Source organism: Amblyomma mixtum, chromosome 2 (assembly GCF_055824585.1).
Source record: "Amblyomma mixtum isolate Tamu chromosome 2, ASM5582458v1, whole genome shotgun sequence".
Classification (NCBI taxonomy): Eukaryota; Metazoa; Arthropoda; class Arachnida; order Ixodida; family Ixodidae; genus Amblyomma; species Amblyomma mixtum.
Window position 1 is genome coordinate 77,708,561 of NC_143013.1, and position 22,531 is coordinate 77,731,091.

Below are 22,531 nucleotides of genomic sequence, written 5' to 3' on the forward strand. Positions count from 1 at the left end.
CTCTACGCTCTAATGCGAAATGTCAAGACCACAAGCAACATCTGCCGACTTCCACACGAGGCGTTGCGCGAAGCGAGCAGCGACACAACGCAGCGGAGTACCACACCTGTTGAAACTCAAAGTACGCGCAAGCGCGCGTAGTTGAAGGCGCCGGCGTCATTTCGAAACCGAGTTTCAGCCAGATTTCGCACGTTCGCGTTTCTTGAAAAGCGGCTGGATGGGGGACACTTGACTCTCTTTCGCCAGCACCGCAGCAGCGGCAACCCCGCGCCATCGTGCTCTTCAATTTTCCCGCTCCTCATTCAACGGTCGCGCAACAAGTACAGCAAAACAAGGATTCGACGTTGCTCGTCCTGCCCACGGGGGAGCGCAAGCCGCGCGCCCTTTTTCTACCAATCAAAGAGCGAGGGGGCAACTACGCTCTCGTGACGTCAGCGCAACCTCCCCGCGTGCGCTCGCGCGCGCTCTGGGAGCACCCGCATGGTGGCGAGAGGAGGGGGTACCCAAGAGCGGCTGCGGAGCGCGATGGGAGAGGACGGTGCGGAGCGGCGCAGCGGCGTCTGCGGCGGCCGGCAGCGCTCGTTTTGATTGCAATTTCTGCCGTCGGCACACACGGGTATGGCGCGGTCAGCGAAAGATGCGCCACGATGACACGCGCTCGGCGGCGGGATAAGTGGCTCGTCGGCCCGGCGTGTGGCGCTCCCCGTCATCTGGTGCTGCTGGTGCGGTGCTTGTGTGTGTGGTGGATTCTGTGCGCGGGGACCTGCTCCTCGGCGGCGCCGACCGAAGTGGATGTCGCGGCCACTTGTTACGCCGACTGCGGCTCGAGACTGGTGAGTGCGCGTATGCCGGTCCGTCAGCTGAACTAGTGGTTAACTGCTGATCCGATTGCATGCTACCTTCTGTTCTGTACAAAAGGCACGAACACCTGATGGCATTCTTGTCAAACGCTCATGCCCATTGAAGTGCCCCGAGCGATCGAATGTAGTTTCGTTTTGTTTTTCTAATAATGATGTTGACATTGCCTAATATAGCACTAAGAGGAGTACAGATAGAAAGTGTCCGGTATAATCAAACCTCGTTGGGCATACAAGCAAGAAAACATAAATAAATGCAATATTTAAGAGGCTCGCTATTTCCAGTCGCTAACCGGTCACATCTGAACGCCCCTCACGAGTCATCTGCAATATTCATCAATCTCCTAATTGGCTGCTCTTGCAAAGCAAGCATAGTAGTACGCGTCTGTTATCCAGACTTAAGGGTTGCTCTTCATGCTCTAATGAATTGAAATGTTCTGTTTTCTTTTTTTCTTTTTTGCTCTGCAGCGTGAAACTCGCACCTATTGTGTTTACTAAGAGGCGCACCCTTCTACTTGTTCCTGAGCTATTGCCCCGATCCTCCGCAATTCGTTTACGCGCACTGCAAGACCAAGAGCAGCTGGCCGTTACATTCCCATGGACATCACCCGTGTCCACACTACACATCACGATAAACTGCGTGGGGAATTTCAGCACGAAACTTATACGTAGACAATGCTATTTTGCATGTTGGGCACCGTGTTTTCTCTCGCGATATTAGTGCACTACAAGGGCAACCAACGAGTGCACCGTTAAGTAGCGATAACTATCTTAACGAGGACTGAAACACAGTTAACTTCACTGCGGGAAAGGGCAGGAAAGACAGATTGCACGAAAGTAATCGCCCACATGCTGCAGCACTATCCTTGTCTGAGGACAGTTTAGTTGTCGCTATGCTCGGGTCCGTACGCCCGTGTCTGTGCGCACACGTCCTTCTGGCTAGCCTGAAGGCAGCACTGAAGGTGGGGCTTCATCCCTCACACGTTTCGTCGCGTTACATCACATACCATGTTTTCCGACGAGACCTCGCGAGAAGACGCCTTCCTGCCCCACTAGTAAGCAGCTCGGAGGTTTCCTCGTCGGCGCTGACCTCAGCGTGAAAGTCCCTCCTCCGTTTGCACCCCGACCCGCAAGTCAGGGAGCGTAGGTCACACTGCCGATTCAGTAGGCGACCCGTAAACGTTCTTGTGAAAGACGGGGTGGTGTTAGGTTCGCGCAGTCTTCGTGTTGATAGTGAAAACGTTGGAAAGGCGAATATTATGCCAAGGAGACAACAACCGAAGTGTGTGCAACGTGAATTCTGACCTGACTAGTATCTCGAATAAGTCCCTCGCCATCCGGAGCGGCGAAAACTCCGCATACAGTTAAGAGTTATCAGCATAACTGCGGCCATTGTACCCCCAACTCGATGTCTCTAGCATCTTCCTTCTCTCCGGATTGGTATAACGACACTTTCGATAAATGCACGAGCCTGTGAATGATGTATACACGAATCTAAACTGTCAAAGTTGCCCCAGAGGCAAATTTGAATGTCCCGTATGACAAGAACAAGCACTTCCCCAGGACGAAACTACTGGAATTCCGTGGGTACACGTGCTCAACCGGCTTGCTCTAAGCGCGAAATTCTGCAGTGATTATGAATCCTATAGTTTAGCAAATGAGTGTGTAACTGTGTTTTCGAAGGCACGGAACTTGGAAATGTGTCGCTGCTTGCGCCCTATGGATTCATCGAAGATGAAGATTTTGTCTTTTCCAACCCTTACAAAAATTTCTTCTGACAGTCGGTAGACTATGCATAGATATTTGTCTATAAAGGCTATACCTTTCTATGTTAATACTATACAGACTATTCTATAGATACTAAAAATTTTACAAAAGTTACACGCAATTTTTATGGATCCGTGGATATACACTTTTTAGTACTTCTGTCTATAGACTTTCGGTAGACAAGAGGAAATGTGCGTAGAAAAGTAATGGTCGGTTAGCAGTCTAAAGAAAGTGTACAGACCATTTCTATAAGGGAAAGTCGCGGTCCGCGCATGATCAGAGAGTGCAGGTGCTAGAAAGTAAGTTTCCTCCCTTCCTTCCTTGGTGACTCGTTTGCGCAACACGAAATGAGGACGGAGAACGTGACGCACGTCACTGCCTGCCGACGCCTCGGGCATCATGCCTGCCGACTCCCGGAGCAAAGACACAATGAGCCTCGCTGGTTTCTGGCCTCCGACAGACAACTGCGTCGGGGACACTAGGCTGTCGCCAAGCCATCCGTCATGTACCTGCCTGGAGACCGTTTGTTGACGTTGAAATGAATGGAAAGCGTTTGCAAACTGAAAACAGCACTTCCCAACGCCGCCGCGTAGGTGCTGCCTGCTCATGAAAGAGGTCAGGGAGAGAAGTTAATTTCAACTTTTTTTTTAAACACTACCTTGGAACCTCAAACTCCTACAACTCATAGCACAGCCCCTTATAATGGGCTAAAACATACAGGCGGCCCGTACTGAACCAAAGCCTTGGTCTACATAGACCTTGAATGAATAGAAACTGCCCCTTGCTCAATATTCGTACCAAAGCTTATAATCGTAAAGTATAATCGAGACCATATTCGTGCATTTCATTTCTAACTCCTGTCGACTTCAAGATGCCTTTAATGGTTCAGGATGCCGGAGATATCTAAGGTGACGATAAATCCCCGCCGTTCTTGTTCTTTCCACTCTGGTCGATCACCAGCCCAAAACTAAGCTCTATTTTGAGTAGGTGAGATATATTATTCCTTTGTTTTCAACGCCTTTGACAAGTCCATCACTCGAATACTATAAGAGAACCAGATCCCATTATGAGTCTCTGCCGGACGTAAACCTATCCCTGGAGGCCCAAGTCCACTGTCCGTTAAACATCTTTCACTGCTCCATAGGTCTGTTTGCTTCGTACGCCTCTACGATCACTGGATCTCGCCTTTGCTATCGTCCATGACAAGACCACAGTAAAGGCTGTGCCGCAAAGGGCACAGCGGATCTCGCCTTTGCTATCTTCCATGACAAGAACACAGTAAAGGCTGTGCCGCAAAGGGCACAGCGGATCTCGCCTTTGCTATCTTCCATGACAAGAACACAGTAAAGGCTGTGCCGCAAAGGGCACAGCGGATCTCGCGTTTGCTATCTTCCATGACAAGAACACAGTAAAGGCTGTGTCGTAAAGGGCACAGCGGATCTCGCCTTTGCTATCTTCCATGACAAGAACACAGTAAAGGCTGTGTCGTAAAGGGCACAGCCCTTGGTCGGAAGCGGTTTGAGCCTAAAGGTGATATTCGTGAGTAAATATTACACACCAGAAAACTGCAAGACAACCAATGGAACCTGCGTTCTTCGTAGGCTCATCGGAAACAAGCTCGCCTGTCCACTCACACAGCGTCAAAACGCTTGCAGTTCATATAGCTGTGGCCGGCGTTGGAATCGCTTGTTTCGGTTGCTATCCCTCACTCTCCCCTTCCTTTTTCTTTTTTCTGTCGCCGGAAGCGGTACCTGTTTATTACGGCGCTCCTTCGCAACGGCCCGCCAAGCATTGTGCGCGGGCGGGCTTCAGCCAGGCGTCCAACCCCTCCCCTCATCCTCTTCGCCACCACTGCATTTATACTACGGCGCTGTCGGTCTCTGTGGCGGCGGCATTTCTGACGACACACATCGTTGCCCGATGGCTCGACTGCGGCCGCCCTCCGTCTATGTCCGTTGCATGCATGCGCTCCAGTGTGAGCGCCTGCAGCGGTCGGTCGGGACCCCTCCCCCCTCGTCCTCCCGTAGACGACTTCCTGCGCTAGCGGAAGCCGGTGGTCTCGCGCGACCAATCTACACACACACATACACACGCGTGAGTCGTGCGTGTCCGAAAAAGCCGCGCGTTCGTTCGTGAGCCGCCGAGCTGGGGACTCGGCTGGGGTGCATGGAGTCGCTTAGCTCTGCGGCGGCGGTGGTGTGACGATTCTACTCCGCGGCTCCCACCGCCTGCCCCGCACCGTACCGCCGTGAAGACGTGTGCTGTCGTAACCGCGCTGTCCCAAGTGCTTCGTGACTGAGCCTTTTGTTCTCCGTGATGACTAGAGTGTAACACGCGGCGTTTCCAGTTCGTGACGTTCGAGTCTGGTTTAATAGACGAGGAGCCGCGTGCGTTTTGCGGTAGCCGGTTGGAGAAAAGAGCCGCCGGCAGGGAAGCTTGGGAGCCTTGGAATGCGTAACTTCCTTCTGTCTTTCTCTCTAACTGTTTTGAGGCGTCTGAAACACCAGCTTCAGGCAGCAGGTGGCCTTTTAAATGGGAGAAAATAAAAGCAGATTACGGGCTATTGGGCAGTTTATGTAGCATTACCTAGGCACGTGTTAAGCATCGAACATGGACAAGAAAATCAAGAGTTAAGGCAGCGATCGGCGTTGGATGTTCGTCAATCACTTTGTGCATGAGTCAATTCTTTCTTCTCGAGCGCAGAATACGGCACTCTTTACGGCAACCGATGAGCCTACAACAATAAGGGCGGTGGCCTGCAGATGTGGACTGACTGACGAAGGTGGCATGATGTGCGTTAGAATTACTACCCTCACTTTCTTTTCGCAAAAACTGTGCGACTGTTGTGTGATGCGACAGCAACACTCCAGGTGGCCTCCAGCCTCTACCCACCAACGTTTGCCCTCCACCATTCTGCACCCTCCAGAATCCTCCACGCGCCACCAGACAGCCCACCCTCACACCTAAGGAAACTACACCGGCCACCAATCACCTGCTGTCATCCTCGAGAAGTCCTCCATCTGTTATCCACCCACCACTTTCACCGTCCAGAAGCTGGCACACACCACCAAAAATGCACCCTACAGCAGCTTCACCCAGCACCATGCACCCACGTACACACTTCAGAAGGCCATGCCCATCATGCATCCGCCAATTTCCACCTTCCATACTCATCCACCAACTAGTGGCGGAGGAATACAATTCAAAGCCGCAGTGAGAAGGCGGTGTACTGCTAAAGGTGTACTGCTAACGCAGATTGGTCGCATGACAACCCGATCGCCTCTAGATTTTTCTCTCTGCTTGATTCAATGCCAACAAACCTTTCAAGAAATCTAACAAAGGCAGCGATTGAAGATTCCAAAAAAGGAAAGTAAAACGCATCAGCGACTGCTTTGTTAGAGCTCTCAGCGTTTAAGGCAGCAGTTTCGCTTCCTGTTGAGTGCGTTCCGATGTTTTTGCAAAATTATTTGCATTTTAATCTGGTCAAATTCCGCGTTATAAAGTGAGGGTGACAACGATAGGCGTGACAGCACGAACTTTTAGCGTCGGATGCGTTTTGTGTTGTCGTCGTCACAACGAATTCTATGCAGCAGACGGTCCTCGTTATAATTAAACAGGACGCTTAGTGAAACTCCCAATCAACCGCTAAAAAACGGTTTCCCATTGGAGCCAACATTTCGCCACATCCGCATGAACTAACAGCTGTATAAATTCCTGAATATCCAAGCTCAAGTTGCATAATTTACATTTTTTATCGTTTTTTTCTTGAATCTGTGCATATATGAATATAAAGTTTTGCTAATGTAATAAGAGAATCTTAACAACATCTTTTAGAGCTGCCTATAGCTATAGATTTACCAGGGTTATAACGAAAACCACAGCTCTACAACAAAACAACCGAAGCAATGCGTCCATTTCAGGCTTCTTTAGGAAGACCTACATGAATTGTAGTGCAAGAATGCATTGTTTCCTGAACACAGGATGCGTTATCAACTTCCGCGAAATAATTTGCACTAAAGAAAGTGCCGCTGTCAACGTATCCTTGCACGAGTATGCAATTTAAATACCGAAGACGACAAGCGCGCAGAGGCGGGTCAGTGAACCACGGAATTCCGCGCTGCTGTCGGGAACAGACGCCCAAGCTCGTAAGCGAGCATTTGGTTAAAAAGAAAACAATAGTTTCAAGCAATCGTGCAAGCCCTTTTCCAAACGCGTATGCGTGCGTGCATGCGCACAGCAAGGAAGAAACGGCGCTCTGGTTCTCCCTCGTATCTATGCGCCTGATAGGGCGCATATAGATGGCCGCTCGGCGTGTACAAATGGGTGGCTGTGCTGTGGCCGCGTGGCGACGAGTGTCGTCGGCCCCTCTGGCAGGCCGCAGACACAAAGCAGACGCCACTGCGGGAACCGAGGGCCAGACCGGCCGCCATGCATGCGAGGAAGCAGCAGCGTCGCCCCGTGTCTGCGTGTCCTCTCCATCGTAGTCTTCTTCCGCGGTTCCAGAGGCAGCAGCAAAGTCAGGCTGTTAGCCCCGTCGGAGGAGAAACGACCGACGCGATGAGCCCGTCAGAGAGTCGTCCTCGCTGGCAACATTGCATGCTGTGTAGCAACGGTATCTTGTGCTTCCTTGCCAGTCATGGCTGTATATGAGCGGCTGCACATTATCTGACACGATTAGGACCACTGCTGCAATACTGCTTCTGCGGAGTGCTGGAATACGTAGTAGCATGTACAGGTCCGCGCAGTGTTTTAAAAGGAGGCGTTTTATTGTTAGGCAGTCAGCAATTACTTTCTGGGTGTCAATGACGGATGTATTTTTGGTTTCCTTATGCACGTTTATTGCCTCCTAAGTTCGCCGTAGGAATAAACTATAAATTTGGTCCTTGAGGCCTAACTCAACAACTCTGAGCCCTTTTATGCTGTTCTTAGATGGACACTATCTCAGTGGAATGAAGTGCAGACGAAGATTTTGAAACACGGAGAGCAGTATGACAAGCCTATCTGAAGGAGAGTGGATATTTCTCTGACTAAGAATCAGCTCTATTGCGATTACCAATGTTCCGAAGTGATGCCGATCTGTTTTCTCATTTCGCATCGCTATATTTATTACTTTTTTTGCATTGAAATGTCCTGTTCACGTCCACTTCTTTACGCACAGTGCACATACACATTGGTTTTCATGCTTAACACTTCTTAAGGTAGCTTAAAGAGACATCGAAGTATTGTCGCTTGTAAGCTGCCAAGGAGACCAGCCAGTGCAGGATAGAATGCAAGTTTTCAATGCGGCCTGTTATTCATTCCGGCAACAAGCGTCAGTGCAAGGACGACGCAGGACATCTTGTGTCGTTACTGGACGAAAATGATCTCGCCATAGACTCGACCTGTCAAAGCAGGGACACTCCTAAGAGCCGCTGCCAGTCGGAAATGGGCCAGCAATCGATCAGCTATTGCCAAGCGATTTGGCTCATCGAACAGCGCTGATCTCACGGGCGTTTACTGAAGCCAGCAATCGCTTGCCTTTTTTGAGCCGTGTATAGACATTTGGAGCCGCAGTCAGCACAGCAACGAGACCGACGTACAGTCTTTGCCAAAAGTAACCAGGCTGCGTGGTTTGCTTCTCAGTCGTACATTGAAGCTATTCTGCCAGCCCTCAAGCTCTAAATCGGTGTATGTCAAGTGTTTTAGGGGAATCCCCCAAGGTGGAGTAGATTTGTAATAAGGGAGTAATTACTCCCTTATTACAAGCTCTAAATCTCTGTGGGGTAAGGAGAACTCTCGTCCTCGCCTACCAAGAACTTTTTGATCTTTAGGGAAGCCGTGAGGACTCTGTTATTCGAACGAGAAGCAAACCATGCAGCCTGGTTACTTTTAGCAAAGGCTGTACCTATACGTTGATTGCACTGACTGCACTGGGTGCAGAAGCTTTGTTCGAGAGTGCAGTGTGCCAGCTTGAGTAATCAACAGGTGCCTGCGCTTACTCGCACCATAAATACTATGATTAATGCATCGTTAATAATGTTTAGCCTTCACACTGCGCTGACGAGTTGCGCGGTTATTAGTAATGATTTCATTCAGCAACAATTTAGTTTTAACGCTCATATGTTTACACTGTACGCCATTATTTAATCCTATCCATATTTTGCCGTCTGTGGCCTACTTCGAACCCTGCCAAGAGAAGCGGCAGTGCTGGATACTGCTGCTGGGACAACCCCAGCCACGTCTCAAGTTATGTTTTTGCTTCTAACTTGCAATCTCGGGACGTGAGTCTCTGAACACAAGCATGATGCAAAGTATTCATGCACAGACTATCCCTCTTCTTTCCAGCCACCACGAAGGGAATCCATTGCTCAGCTTTAAGCCTGTTTGATAAAACTTGATAGCATAAAGAGAAAGACAATGACAGACCGACGTACAAACGGTTTTAACTGGCCATATAACTGTTATTTGTGCGTTTTACAGTGCCGAACAGAACAACACAAGATAGACTGTCGGCGTGGCTGATATATAGTTTGCAGTACTGCAGATACACAGTGTTTTCTCTTTGCAGATTATATCGCACCAGTCGTCGAGAAAGGGCTGTTTGGCATTGTAGGACTTTGGGGTTGTCTGGGAAGAGCAGGCACGTACTGACTGCCTGCCAGAACAAGTCTAACTTGTCTGTGACATTCTTGCACCCACTTTTTTGTTGTTTAATTTCTTCGCTGCGCGATTCACGCAGCGTCGGAATATGGAATGTGACATTATGAGCCACTTTCTTCTAGTACAATGGATACTGGGCGACGTACAAGGTTTGACATGTTCGCGACATTATCGTGCTGAAGCATGGTGCATGTTAGTTGGCCTGGTTTGGCATGTCGTGACGACGTCTTGTCACTCCGGGTTCACTGCCGGCATGTGTATCTCACACATAATATGAGCCACACTGAATTTCGTCACACATCGGCAGCACTCGTGCAATCGTGGTTGCACGTGTAGACAATGCGCTTTCGAAGTGTAGGTATTCGCCTTGAACACTGGTACACGGATGTGATTGAGGGTTGTACTGGAGCAAAGTGCTCGGCGGGAGATAGCAGTATGGAGGGTCCATTTAGTCACAAAGCTTTATGCAAAAAGAAAAAAAAAAGAAGTAGAGAACAGGGGGGCTGTACGCAGTTCTCGGTTTTCCCTTTCTTTCTTTCTTTCTTTCTTTCTTTCTTTCTTTCTTTCTTTCTTTCTTTCTTTCTTTCTTTCTTTCTTTCTTTCTTTCTTTCTTTCTTTCTTTCTTTCTTTCTTTCTTTCTTTCTTTCTTTCTTTCTTTCTTTCTTTCTCTCGGGAGACTCTGGGCAGGGTATGCGAGAATAGATTTTAAAGAAACGTGCCTAAACGAGGATGGGTAAAAGTTCGACGGAGGATCGGCGAGGCGCTCAAAGTGCCCAGCTGCAAACACTCTCTTTTTTATATATATATATATATTGCCGCCTCCTATGGCGCGGGAAAGTTCGCCGATAGGAGCAGAAGCGACCGCTAATTGCTATCTCCAGTGCAAGCGACGTCCCCTTTGAGTGCACCGACTAGACAAGGCGACTTTTTCAAAGGCGCCAGACTTTGTCTTGGGGTCACGTACTCATTTGGGTAGCGCTCTGAGCTGTGAACTGGCTCTCCGCATACACGTAGTCTGGGGTGCCGCCTGTGTACATCTCTTTTCCGCCATTTCTTTCTTCTTTCTTTCTTTATATTCTTTTCTTCTTTTGCTTTTCTCTCTGCCTGAAAGGCAGGCATCTCAACGCAGCGCATAATGGCCGCGTGTTCTTGTACCTAAAGGACCGCCTCCGCGACCTTCAGATATCGTGGTGGTCGTGGGTTCGGATACCACCGGTGGCATGTGGTATTTCCTTCTTTATTATCAATTATCTTTATGATATAAAATAATTACACGGTTAATTTCCAATTATCAACACCACAAATTGAAAAAAAAATTTCCTATGCTCCTTGGCTTCGGTGACTGTTGGCTTCCGTCATCTATGTCATAACGAGCGCCTCTTTTCCCTTCCCTTGTCTGCAAAAATAGATTAAGATAGTTATGGGCAGTGCCTGCACATGAATATGGGCAACCATTACAGACGAAAAGATCATTCGGCCAATGGGCACTGTAACTCCCTTCGACGTCCTGTGGACGTCCAGGACTTGCATGGGACATCGACGGGAGTTTCTGTGCCCACTGGGCTGTTGTTCTGTTGTCTTTCCTCCTACTCCATTTTGTTCGTTTGCGCTGTTGAACTATCATGAATTGTTACCAACTCGCCCAATCTGACGTTCTTTTCAAGAAATTCCAGTTTGTTCCTTTGAAAATAGCTATTATTGCTTCATATAAACTGTTATAACTGCCTTAAAGCCACATTTATAACCGGATAGAGGTTAAACGCAAGCTAAACATTTGACTTGTCCAGCTGAGTTTTGGGAAATCTCAGGCGCATTACTAAGCGAGGCAGTGCACGTTTAGCCAAAATCCTGCTTCATGGAAGTTCATGCTGGCCTTTGCCAACTTCTGTTTATTTTCTCGTTACTTGCTTCATATGTTTCTTTAAGCGCTAGCTGACAGAAATACTAAAGCAAATTATAAAAATTATGATAAGTATCAACGCCGCTCAATCCTGCCTCTCTTATTGTTCTCCTCTGGGAACTCTGTCTGTGAAGCTCATTTCCTCGGCTCCGTATACTCTAACATGAACATCGTCCGTTGCTTCTCCTCTTATCGCTGAGCGTAATGAAGCATACGGCTTCTTGTCACGGGGCTGTTTCGAATACGGCGTTCTGCGCAAGAGAAATTCACACCGCAGCACGTCTGTCCCTCCAGGCCTCTGCCCCGACTCCGTCCCAGCGTTGTCTTGACGATATGAGGTAATCTCGAGGACCGCGTAACTTCCATTGTTATCCCGCACGTGCTCAGTGTTTCCAGCTTTAGCCTATGGGGCGAGGCCGTTCTTTTGTATATCCTCGAGAATGGCCGTGCATGGAGACGATGCGATTAACGGGTCGCCCTCAAACCGTCCACGCTCAAGTCGCACCAAGCTTACCCGGTTTTGCACCTGATCCCATCGGTAATTTACCGGTAGGCCCCGAGAGGTCGCTGCCGGCTATCTCCGGAGCGGGAGAACCCATTAACTAAACGGGTGAACTCGTCTCACGATGCGATGCGGATGTGAGGGTGAAGATCAGAGGAAAGCGACCCTAGCGCCACGCAGTGTATACGTGGTCACTCTATGGCGGAGTCTAGTTTTAGACACCGCATTCGGCACCACATTCACTGCAGCTAGGAGGAGCTCGTGCGACCCAAACAAAACGAGATGCATGCCGGGATAAAAACGTAGGGAATCAACACGTGAGCTCCATTCTTCTGGCTGTAGCTTTTATCGCGTCATCCATTGTCCGCCCGCAAGCATGGTCTAAATCGGATCTACGTTCTTCGTGAATTAAAAATAATAATAATAGTGAGAGAGATAGAGACAAGAAAGGTGAGAGAAAGCTTCAATGCAGACACACTGTGACCTCTGTTCGCAGAAGAAAGCGTATGCGCTATCCCTGAAGACATCCCAGCCGCTTTTACGAACGGCAACAGTGATGCCGTTACTCGATTTGCCGAGGGAAAGGGAAGCACGTTATTTTTGGTGGAGAGCGTGACGCGGGCAGTAAATGCCAAGTCGGCGGAATTTATCGCTGTTGTGTATTGGTGTATACAGGCTGCGCAGAAGGCTAGCCGTGTCGTCGTGTCCTTGGACAGCGCCTTTTCAAGCACAAATCAAGTAACAAGCGTGCCATTTAGACTCGGCGTCTCTTAACTCTTGGGAATGTGGTACCGGCGTTTGGAAGGCCTGCAAGGGGTACTTTTTTTTTCTGTCTTGTTGGCTATATCTGCACAGACTGCTTCCTGGCTCTATTGTGCTCAGAGCTCATCTTTGCGGCGCAGTTTTTTGTGTAGCGAGGTCGCTATCAGCGACGTACTCGGCCATCTTAGATAAAGCCGTTGTTCCGACTTTCGCCGAGCTTTTTAAAGCCCTCCAGTACCTCGCCATCACTAACCCACTTTTCCGTCTTAAGGTTGATAAGATGGATTATTTTCACCTCAACAAATACTCAGATATATTCCGATGACCGTTATAGCAAGTCCGCGTATTGCGGGCTAGGTAAGTCTTCCAGTTTCATTTTTTTAATGCTTTCAATGGTGGGCTGCTCATTTAGCTTGTTTGCAACATAAGTTTTGAGTTGTATAAGTTTCTTTCTATGCGTGGGAGTGATTATCGGGCAGAACATGACGTTTTCTGTGTTTTAAACATGTAGTTATTGCGCACTAAAGTAATGCGTTCATATTTTTTTATTGCACGCATATCTCATAGAAGATTTCTATTTTACAGGAACTCGTTAACGGTCAAGCTGTTGTGGACATGCAGAATGCGCATATTGCAGGCATGCACAAAAAAGAAAATAAAATAAAAGGGATATTCGCAGGACGGATGGCACAGGCGTATGTTAAAACAAGAATGGGCAGCCGTGGGCCAGGACAAATATGAAGCCTTTCTTTGCAAGAATATCCAACTTTAATAACGTCTTTAAATTAAGGTGCTCCAAATATGATGAGAATCACCGGCCATTTTTTTTTTTATTCTTTTACTCGTGATCTACATCAGCGAGCAGAGACACATCACGCTGGCGCTTTCGACGAAGACAAATGTAGGCACGCGATTGGAGTCCCTCTTGCCTCGTTCGCACAAATTCCACGCCGCATTGCGAAGAAAGAACAAAGGCGCTGCTCGAGTCTAAAAAAGAGCCCGCCGTTGTCTCGCAGCCACGCCTCTAATTGGACCGCAGTCCGAATCACCGACCCAAATTCCTTTCCCTCTCGCCCTTCCCCCACGGACCGCATTCCGGTCAAAACAAACACGCAAGGTGGCGCGACCAACCGCGTGGAACACAGCCTGTGTCCACTACACACACGTACTTAAACCTATGTACTGGGCGTCATTAAATGCGTGCAGCGTTGTCAGAGCTACAGAGTGGACAAAACATGCATGGAGATGAATGCACAGGGCTTTCTGCACGTGTTCCTCTCCTTTAAAAAACGTATATTAATTGGTCGGCTCTCGTTCTCTGGCCAGTGATGGAAAACCAGTGTGGTATATTGGCCAACGTGCGCACCAATCACGAATCACTCGAGAGCATGAACCAACCGGTTCTGTGACAGTAGGGACTGTGTTTACCCGGCATAAACTGCGCGGATTGTACAGCCTTTGTCAAAAGTAACCAGGCTGCACGTTTTTCTTCTCAGTCGTATATTAGAGCTATTATGACAGCCCTCAAGCTCGAAATCTCAGAATGGTAAGAAGAACCCCTGTTCTCACCTTCAAATAACTTTTTGATCTTTAGGGAAGCCGTAAGGGCTCTGTTATACGAATGAGAAGCAAACCATGCAGCCTGGTTACTTTTGACAAAGACTGTACATGCTGCACTGTTTTACCGAAGTCGTCTGCAGCTCCTGGTGTTTGTATACAGAGAGAGATGAAGAAGGAGGGAAATGGAGATCAACACTCGCGTACGGAACGCACTTACACGACTGTCGTGGCGTAACCTATGTATGTTATGGCTGGGGCAACACAAATATAGACTAAAAGAAGGAAAACCCTCTTCCTTTCCTATTTGCTCTGGCTGTTTGTCGCCACACGTCGCCGCACCTATTTGGCGTGGCCGGTAGCGGCATTCCGAACGGCGCGTGCGTCTATATGTACCGTCGTGTCGCGCTCAGCGTGATGTTTGCTCTGAAAACGCGTGGCGCTCCGCTCGACCCGTCGGCCGGTCAGCGCGAGGGAACCGGGGTGCAGAGAGCTCGGGGCTGGGATTTGCTTGTTGCCTTTGGCACCTCGGCGGGCCAGCGCCTCGGGTCAGTCAGTCGAGCCGGCGGTCTTCCCAGTTTTTCCGGTCGAGTTGGTCGAGGAAAAGGGGATGGGGATCTGTGGACATCGCTCCGTGCTGTTTATAGTAACGGTAAGGGGCCGCTGCGTCAATTCATCTCTCTACAGCCTCGAGGTTGGCGCCGCGGTTTCAAACACTGGTAGGCGCCTACCTGGAACAGGGAGGCATTCATCTGCACCGAGTCCAGTGCACGGTACGGCGTTCCTTCAAGATGAAGGAAAAAATGAAAACGAAAGAAGCGATAAGCGAGGAGAAATGAATGAATGAATGAATGAATGAATGAATGAATGAATGAATGAATGAATGAATGAATGAATGAATGAATGAATGAATGAATGAATGAATGAATGGTTTGTGCTGTTTAACGTCCCAAAGCGAGTCAGGCTATGATGGACGCCGTAGTCAAGGGCTCCGGAAATTTCGACCACCTGCGGTTCTTTAACGTGCACTGACATCGCACAAAACACGGGCCTCTAGAATTTCGCCTCCATCGAAATTCGACCGCCGCGGCCGGGGTCGAATTGCGTCTTTAGGGTCAGCAGCCGAGCACCGTAACCACTGAGCCACCAAATGAATGAATGAACGACTTTGAGCAGCTGTGGTGGCGTTGATTATTTCGGTTGGAGGCATCTATAGTCTATCAAAGCAGATTGCGTTCGATCGTGTGAAATCTGATTTTGTCGTCTAATTGTAACAACGGGGCTCAGGTTCGTGCATTAGGCGCTGCGGCGGCCTAAAGAGCACAGTTTGTCGCACGAATAACCTCCCCCTCCTCCACCGAAAAAAAAAAAAAATGGCGAAGGCATGCATGTCAAAAGCAGGCCTCGCACGCCCGAAGCCAGGCTGTCTTCCGCAATCGCTTGTCGTTGCAACCAGAACACTTCCTGGCTTCGCAACAGGCCACGAGCGGCGTGCACTCTGCCGAGATTCACGTGCTTATCAATCTACGCGTTCCTCTCTCGAGTCTAACACCCACAATGACACCTGTTCACCTCGGACAGCGCATCCTCGGTGTTCTAAGAGCGTGCCACTACTATATGTGGACAAGCGTGCGCCGTGCCTCTTTAGAACTTGTCATCCTTGGGCTGCTGTCGCTCGCGTAGTCGTTACTGCCAACTACGGATTCAAATGGCACCCTACTACCATACAGCCCCCCCCCCCCCCCCCCCCCGCGCTTTTCAAAGATGGCGCCCAAACAATGCCGTTCCCGAATGCCTCAGCTGCGAGTGCAAGCGCAGACGCGTATACGGTCCCCCTAAGTGGGGGACAACGTCCGTGGAAAGGAAAAGTGGCTGCGAGGCCACGCGCTTTGCTCTTCGCGTGGCCACAAAAGCGACCCCGCCCCCCCGTCTCTTTTTTGAAAGCGAATTGCCTTCTGCCTTTTGTGCGCAATGAACGAGCGCTGGAATGAATTTAAAGAAAGCGCCCGTCACGCGACTAATGGACGTGGCACACTTACCCGTAACCCACCGAGTGAAAGAGAGGGAGAGAGAAGTTTAGAGAAGGCAAGAAGACGGGGGCCCAGCCTTTTTAAAGCGAGGCTGGAACGAGTGTCCAGTCCCGTGGCTGGTGTTTCCAAACCAATCTTTTCTAAAGTCGGTTCCTCATATTTTGACGTCTGCCGTTCAAGTAGTCTGTTTTCCACTCTTTCTTTTCTTCTTCGTTACCCTCACGTGACCCTACTCCCCCCTTGCGTTTTCCCTGCTCTCTGCTACGTCGTCTCATACGCTGGGCGCGCTTTACTGGGACAAAAGTCCATCCCCTTGAGCGCGCGCGTGAGGTTCGAGCTGTGTTTTGCAAAGCCGCAGCGAATTCGTGCCGCGTTTCGGTGGCAACGTTTGTTTCGCTTTGTTCTTTCTTTCTTTGTTTTTAGAAGGCAGTCAGGAATCAGCTCAAAGCGCGTGCGTTCCCTTTCTGTGTTGCGGTTTAGGCACTATACACAGCATGCCTCAGTTTCCCAGCCAGCCGGTCGTCGACGTATACGGTGCATGCATGCATGCATACTCGCTAACCCCGCTTCGTGAGCTACTTGTTCAAGGTTGGCCGCCGGTGGTCCAGGGTGTCATTGGCTGCCGCTTCGAACGCGCATTCAATCCGCTCCCCGTGAAAGTCGTGAGCGAGTGCGCAGTGGGGGGGAACGTTAAGAAGCGTGCACTTGACCTTGTAAGGACTGTCATTTTCCTTCTTGCGTCGGCGTCGGCATTATGCACGCGGGCTCTCAGCTGCTGTTCTTCTCCCTCGGTGTGTGTGTGTGTGAGATACGCGTGCTACGCAACGCCGAAGAAGATAAAAAAAAGAAAGTGGAACGACGTCGAGTGCTTTCCAGAGTGGCTATGTGCTATTTGTGGCTGCTGCAGTGACAACCGCATTCGAACAGCACTCTCTGCAACACGATCGCGCAGCAGTGGGTGTTGACCCATTTCTCGAACCGAAAGTTGCGGGGGCAAGAAATAGCCCATCCGTGTGCAGCCGTGGTAAAAAGGTACCAGTGGTTCGTTTTCCTACGCAAAAAAAAAACAAAACAAAAAGAAGCGAGCTTCAATTTAAGCGCGTCTTTTCAGTGAGTGCGAAGCTGTTGCTAGCGGTTCAGGCGACTGCTGGAGCTTTGCCTGGTGCTGCTTTGGAGCTAATCGGAGCCGAGGACTGAGACTGGGCCCGGACCATTACGGAGGCGCGCGCCGCTGATTAGTGGGCTTCATCAATTAACCCGGCGCTGTGGACGGGGTCATGGGCCTTTTTCAAGGCAACGAACGCGGCAACCTCGCACTGGCGTTCACAACACGAGCCGCCTTTCCTGATGAAATGTTTGTTGTGTTTTCGTGCGGGTGCTGCCCTCGTAAGGTCAGGTCGAAGAACTTTTGCCGTTCCTTGAGCCTTGCTTCCCACTGCTCCGGCTACACGTACAGTTCAAGTACATTTTCTCACCAAAGTGCTTTGCAAAATTCAATCCCTTTGTCTACAACTGTCGAAAAGAAAGTGGAATATGGCTTTCGGATAGCTTGTAATGCTTTGCCACCTTTTTTTTCCCCACATCTACAGATCGGTGTTTTCAGCGCTGGTGGCCATGTGATAGCTGTGGTAACGGTATCTTCTGTACAAACAGGTTCATCTTATCATAACGTCACTAGAATCTCCCGCCTTATCTTGCTGTCTCATCGAATGTTGTTCTGATGTACCTCAGACATCAGGGCCATGTCCACTGAGGAGTGAGCATCTGTGGTTATGCATTGCGCCTGTGGCGTCTTGCACTGTGCCTCTGTGGACAAGCAGTAGCCGTCTTTACATGAATGCGACAGTAGCGCATCGCGCTTCCTATAGCGTATCTCGCGGAGCCGATACGCTTCTGTTTACATGTATCGCATCAAGTTTAGAGGGACGATGACACCTCGCCCCCAACTTGAGCGCAGACTGCTTTGTTATCCGGCTGAGTGGATATTGTATACCCACCACAGGTAGAGGATATTTTATAGCCAAACAGAGGCACCTCCAAACCAGTCTTCATTCAGCGCGGAAGTCGACTTGCTTTTCTCGATCAACCCCCGTCTAGCGCAATGATGCGACGGGCTTTCCTTAAGGATTATCACCGCTTACATGAATGTGATGCGCTTGGAAGTTGATGCGATGCGATGCGTCAGTGGTCGCATTCATGTAAACACGGTCAGTGTCCATTTGCTCCATCCAGACTTCGCGCCATTGATGTCGAGGATGGATACAGATTTAAAGACCGTCGGAGCCGTGGAATCTCTCTGAATTCCAGTGATGTGAACGTTTTCTCAATAAATGGCTTCTTTCTCGCGTGGCTTACATTCATGCCATTTCAGTCGTCGCACCATGGCATAACGCGAAAAGTGTCAACCTCGAGCACAAAGCATTCGAGCCGTCTGAATGGCTGGAGACGGGTGCTTAACAGGATTGCCGTCCTACATTAACGCTGGTGTCGCATAGCGAGTTTTCGAGTTTTTCGCGCCAATTGCTGGAGCCGGGAGCCGTCGAGAGGAGTGCGTTCTTGGTGCCATCGGTTTTCGTAGAGTTGCGGCCCTCTTGTTGCGAGGAAGACACAGCTCCCCTGTGGACCCTGTGGAGCGGTCCCGCGTGCGTCCCCCACTTCCTTTCGCTAGGCGCGGTCGGATCAGGTTACAGAGTCGGTGTTTTGCTGTGGATTCCCGACCGCTTTCTGGCGCCGTTTGCCGGGTCTTGCCGCGGGGGGCTCTCTGGCCCGCGTTCCGCGGTATGCGTTTGGGCAGTTAGGTCCGTCGTCACCCGGTTTGCGCACAACACACACAAACAAACGCGCGCGCGTTCCGTCCCTACTCGTACAAGGTTGCGAGCTGGCTCACACTGGGTGTTTTTGTGTATTTTAGTCTCCGAAAGTGTGTGAGTTTGCTGTTGGCATGCCTTGAAAGGATGTGTTCTGACTGGTTCCGGTGACGGCTTTCCTGATTGGTCTAATTGGTCCCAAAAAGGGTCCTCAGAATGCTGCGGGAGCTCCTCTGGTTGGCTCCGGTAACGGCTTTTTTGATTGGTCGAGAAAAGGGTCGCCAGAATGCTGGTGAAGTGTATTTAAGAGCGGGTTTCTCAACAACAAGGGGACTCGAGAGAGGAACAGCTGCCTCTCGGCTGTTGCTTGGGACCTCCGCTCCAAAGATGCTGCGCGCCCAGGGGTATGACTGACTGTTTTACTATGTGACCTGTTATATTTTTGCCGCAGTTTCCAAGTTTAATCAGTGATTCGCAACTACCTTTAATAAATCAAGTTGATCAATGCATCTTATCGACGCCTGCTGGTCCCCTTCTTCGATGCGGAGGAGCTCTCGTCCCGGCACTGAAGCACGTTTCGCTACACTGGGATGGCGTTAAAAAAAAAAAAAAAGTTCCCATGTTTCCTTTCGTAAGCGTTTTCCCTGTCATCTCTGCCAGTTTTCAGTGCAGCTTCTTCATATGGACACTCCTTGCTTTGGTCTTCTCATCGGCCGAGACAGAGCGCGCAAGATCTACCGCGATGCCCTGCGAGTACATGTACACTGAACTTAGACGGAAAAACCGCTCAGCCTTCTACGTCTCAGCAAAGCGCTGGGAGAGTCCCTGAACACTCAGCTTCCGCGTTTCCAGCAATTATCGCTTCGCGCTACTCTCAGCTATTTTCTTCTTTTTGAACCCAGGACCTCTACTCGGAAAGAACTTTCTTTTCCCACCTCACGTCCAGCGAATGCAACGCTGCCGAGGATGTCAGCGGCCTCCAAGAGGTCGCTGTTCCTAATTAGGTGCCTAGATGAGGCAACAACGACCCCCCCCCCCCCCCCCCCTCTCTCTCTCTCTCCTCTTGCCTTGCAAGAAACTTGATACTTCAGTGTTCTCCCAGGAGCGGCGCCCGGGTCTGGCGCCACACAAGGCTGCGCATTATCCGAGCCGTTCGCGCGCGCGCGCGCGCTCTGTAGCCCGCCATCTAGCGGGCGAATCAAGCGGCTCCATCGCTTCGGTTTGTTCGCGGGGCCTGTTCCCGCAGTCAGGGTCCAGCGAGCGCTTCCTTCGAATCCTGCTAGCTAGACTCGTTTGCAGTGCAAGAGCTCAGTCCTGAAGTCCTTATCTCAAGAGGGCTTTCGCCGCAGACGTCAAGTCGCAGACGTGTGTTTGTGGTCCTCTGCGGAGAGACACTCGGTGTCTGGTTGCGCAAAAATTAATAAAGAAGGCTCTGGTTGCGACTCGCGGAGTTCCCGGTACTAGCTCATCACGCCGCAGCGCTGGCGGCTATAATACAAGTGTTAAAGCCCGAGAGTGAATGCGTGCCGTATGCGCTCGTCTGTCGGCGATGAGACACTGTTATGAAAGATGAGTACTCGATGACGTGTGTTTCCATACACGGACGCCGGAGGAACGTAAGCTGCGTTAAAGCGACATTCTCCGAAGGCTTGGAGGGATGCGTGGAATGCTGGTGATGATGATTCGTTGAACAGGGGCGAGTGATTCTTGCAAATTACGAGGAATTCATTGAGCCGAGCCTCACGGCAGTTGGTACCTAAAATTAGCAAACGAAAGAGAGACTAAAATAGAAAGAATGATTCATGTTGACACGCCTGCACTGAGATTTGGATTTCAGCTTCTAATGATGGCTGAAGCTGGAGGGCGTACAAAGAGGGAGCGAAGGTTGATTTTGAGCAGCACCCGTGTACCGTGACAAATGAGACATTCTTAGACACTGTACGTGAACGACAGGATCAGACGAAGAGGACTGCTCTCAACAATGAGGTGCTTTTATCGGCGCCGCACGTCACTAAAGTCATGGGGACTTCGGAAGAAATGACTTTGAAAGTACGAAACGAAATTAGAAGTTCCGCACGAACTTCCAAGTTCCAAGAACAAGCAATGCTACTGCTTTTCCACAGAACTAAAGCTGGGGCTTCTAGGGCTGCGTCCCTATACCTTGACTAGATTCGCCGCTCAGGCTTTAGTAGCTTTCTTTGGATTCACACCTGCCTTTAGATACGCGGTATCCACTGAAGCCTTGAAATAGCTGTCGGAAACACTAACGCTACAGCATTCCTCTTCTGATGATGATGATGATGTCTTCAGGCTTACATTCCACTTCTCCTCATCTAGCCCTCATCTCCGATCTTCTTCCACATCAGCGAGCACTCTCCACCACGTGCAAAGATTCGCAACGCGCCGTGTGCATTCGGTGTTTGTTCTCACGCCGCCTTCCCGTGCGTCACACGGCTGAGACAGAAACTCATCCAAGCGCTTCGGACACGCACACACCACGTACTACGCTCACGTACACCAGTGCTCAATCCCGGCCGGCGCGCGAGAAACTTCGTTACGTATCCGCGCAACGGCGGCGCATAAATACGTTGAGAACACGGCGGCTGCTGCCTCCGTTTCCTCCTCCTCCTCTTTCCCCCTGCGTCTTATCCGGAGCCGTGTCCACCTGCCGGGCGTAGCGGCGACGCGACGAACTTGCTACGGCGTGTGCTCCCTGGAGCGCGTCTAAGCGTCCCGGGACCGTTCCTAGGCTGTAATGACTTTCCAGCCGTTACGCCGCCGCCGCCTGCCGCTGAGCCGCCCCTCCTGGAAGGCTTCGCGGTGCTTTCACGGTGTCGCGTCCCCCTCCGTGGTGGTGGAACGGCAGGGAAGGCACGTAATAGGCTGGGACGGTTAGATTCATGGGAGGACTGGGGTAGAAAGGGGGTACTACGCTGCAATGGAGATTCACTGCACGCCTGCTTCGAGGTGTGCGAAGTCCTTTGGGGAAGACGGAGTACCTTGGTCTGGCCTTTTCTGATTTGAAAGAGTTAATCGGTTTTAAGCCAAGCTGGTTCGGGTAAGCTTTGCCTGGGTAGGATTGCCGCGCTTTTATCTTTCAGACATAAGTGGAGGGATGATGACGGTAATTACAGGTGCATAATCATCACGCGGATTGAAGAAATAAAAATCTGAGAGAGTTAATCCGTAATATGGGATTCAGGTTGTGTTCAGGACTATGTTCGCATATAGTTTGCTTTTTAGAAATCATAGAAAGCTAGTGAGGATGAAACGTCGTCGTTTTTGCTTCCAGTACTTGCAAAGGAACTGGTTAGAATTTAGTGCATTATACGACTGACCACAAGCTAACTTAAAAGAAAGAATAATGCAAGTCATATGATCATGCCCTGCCCTAACATTGCACTTCGAAATAGCAAGAGGGTTATTGTAGATGTCTTTAAGATATGGAGGTCCCTGTGCCTTGTGGTGTTGCAGCTCGGGATGAAGGAAGTGTCTTCGAGAGGCTTTAGGACATCCACAATGTGCCGACTCCAAGGCACAAATGAGGCAAAAATTTGCTATGGAACGACAAGCGAAACACCCGCCGCGGTGGCTCAATGGTAAGGCGCTAGTCTACAGAGCCGGAGTACCCGGGTTCGAACCCGACCGCGGCGGCCGCGTTTCGATGGATGCGAAACGCAAGAGGCGCCTGTGTGCTGTGCGGTGTCAGT

The 22,531-nt window shown here is 50.2% G+C and overlaps 1 protein-coding gene across 2 annotated transcripts in view; it reads left to right on the top strand.

Annotated features, from left to right (window-relative positions):
• The first annotated feature begins 504 nt into the window (after positions 1-504).
• The window catches only part of sev (receptor protein-tyrosine kinase sevenless), a 139,719-nt gene continuing 117,692 nt past the window's right edge, over positions 505-22,531 (top strand). For both annotated transcript variants that reach the window (XM_089571910.1, XM_089571911.1), the window contains exon 1: positions 505-833. In XM_089571910.1, the coding sequence (XP_089428036.1) occupies positions 648-833 (186 nt within the window). In that variant the 5' untranslated portion in view covers positions 505-647. The remainder of the gene's footprint in view (positions 834-22,531) is intronic.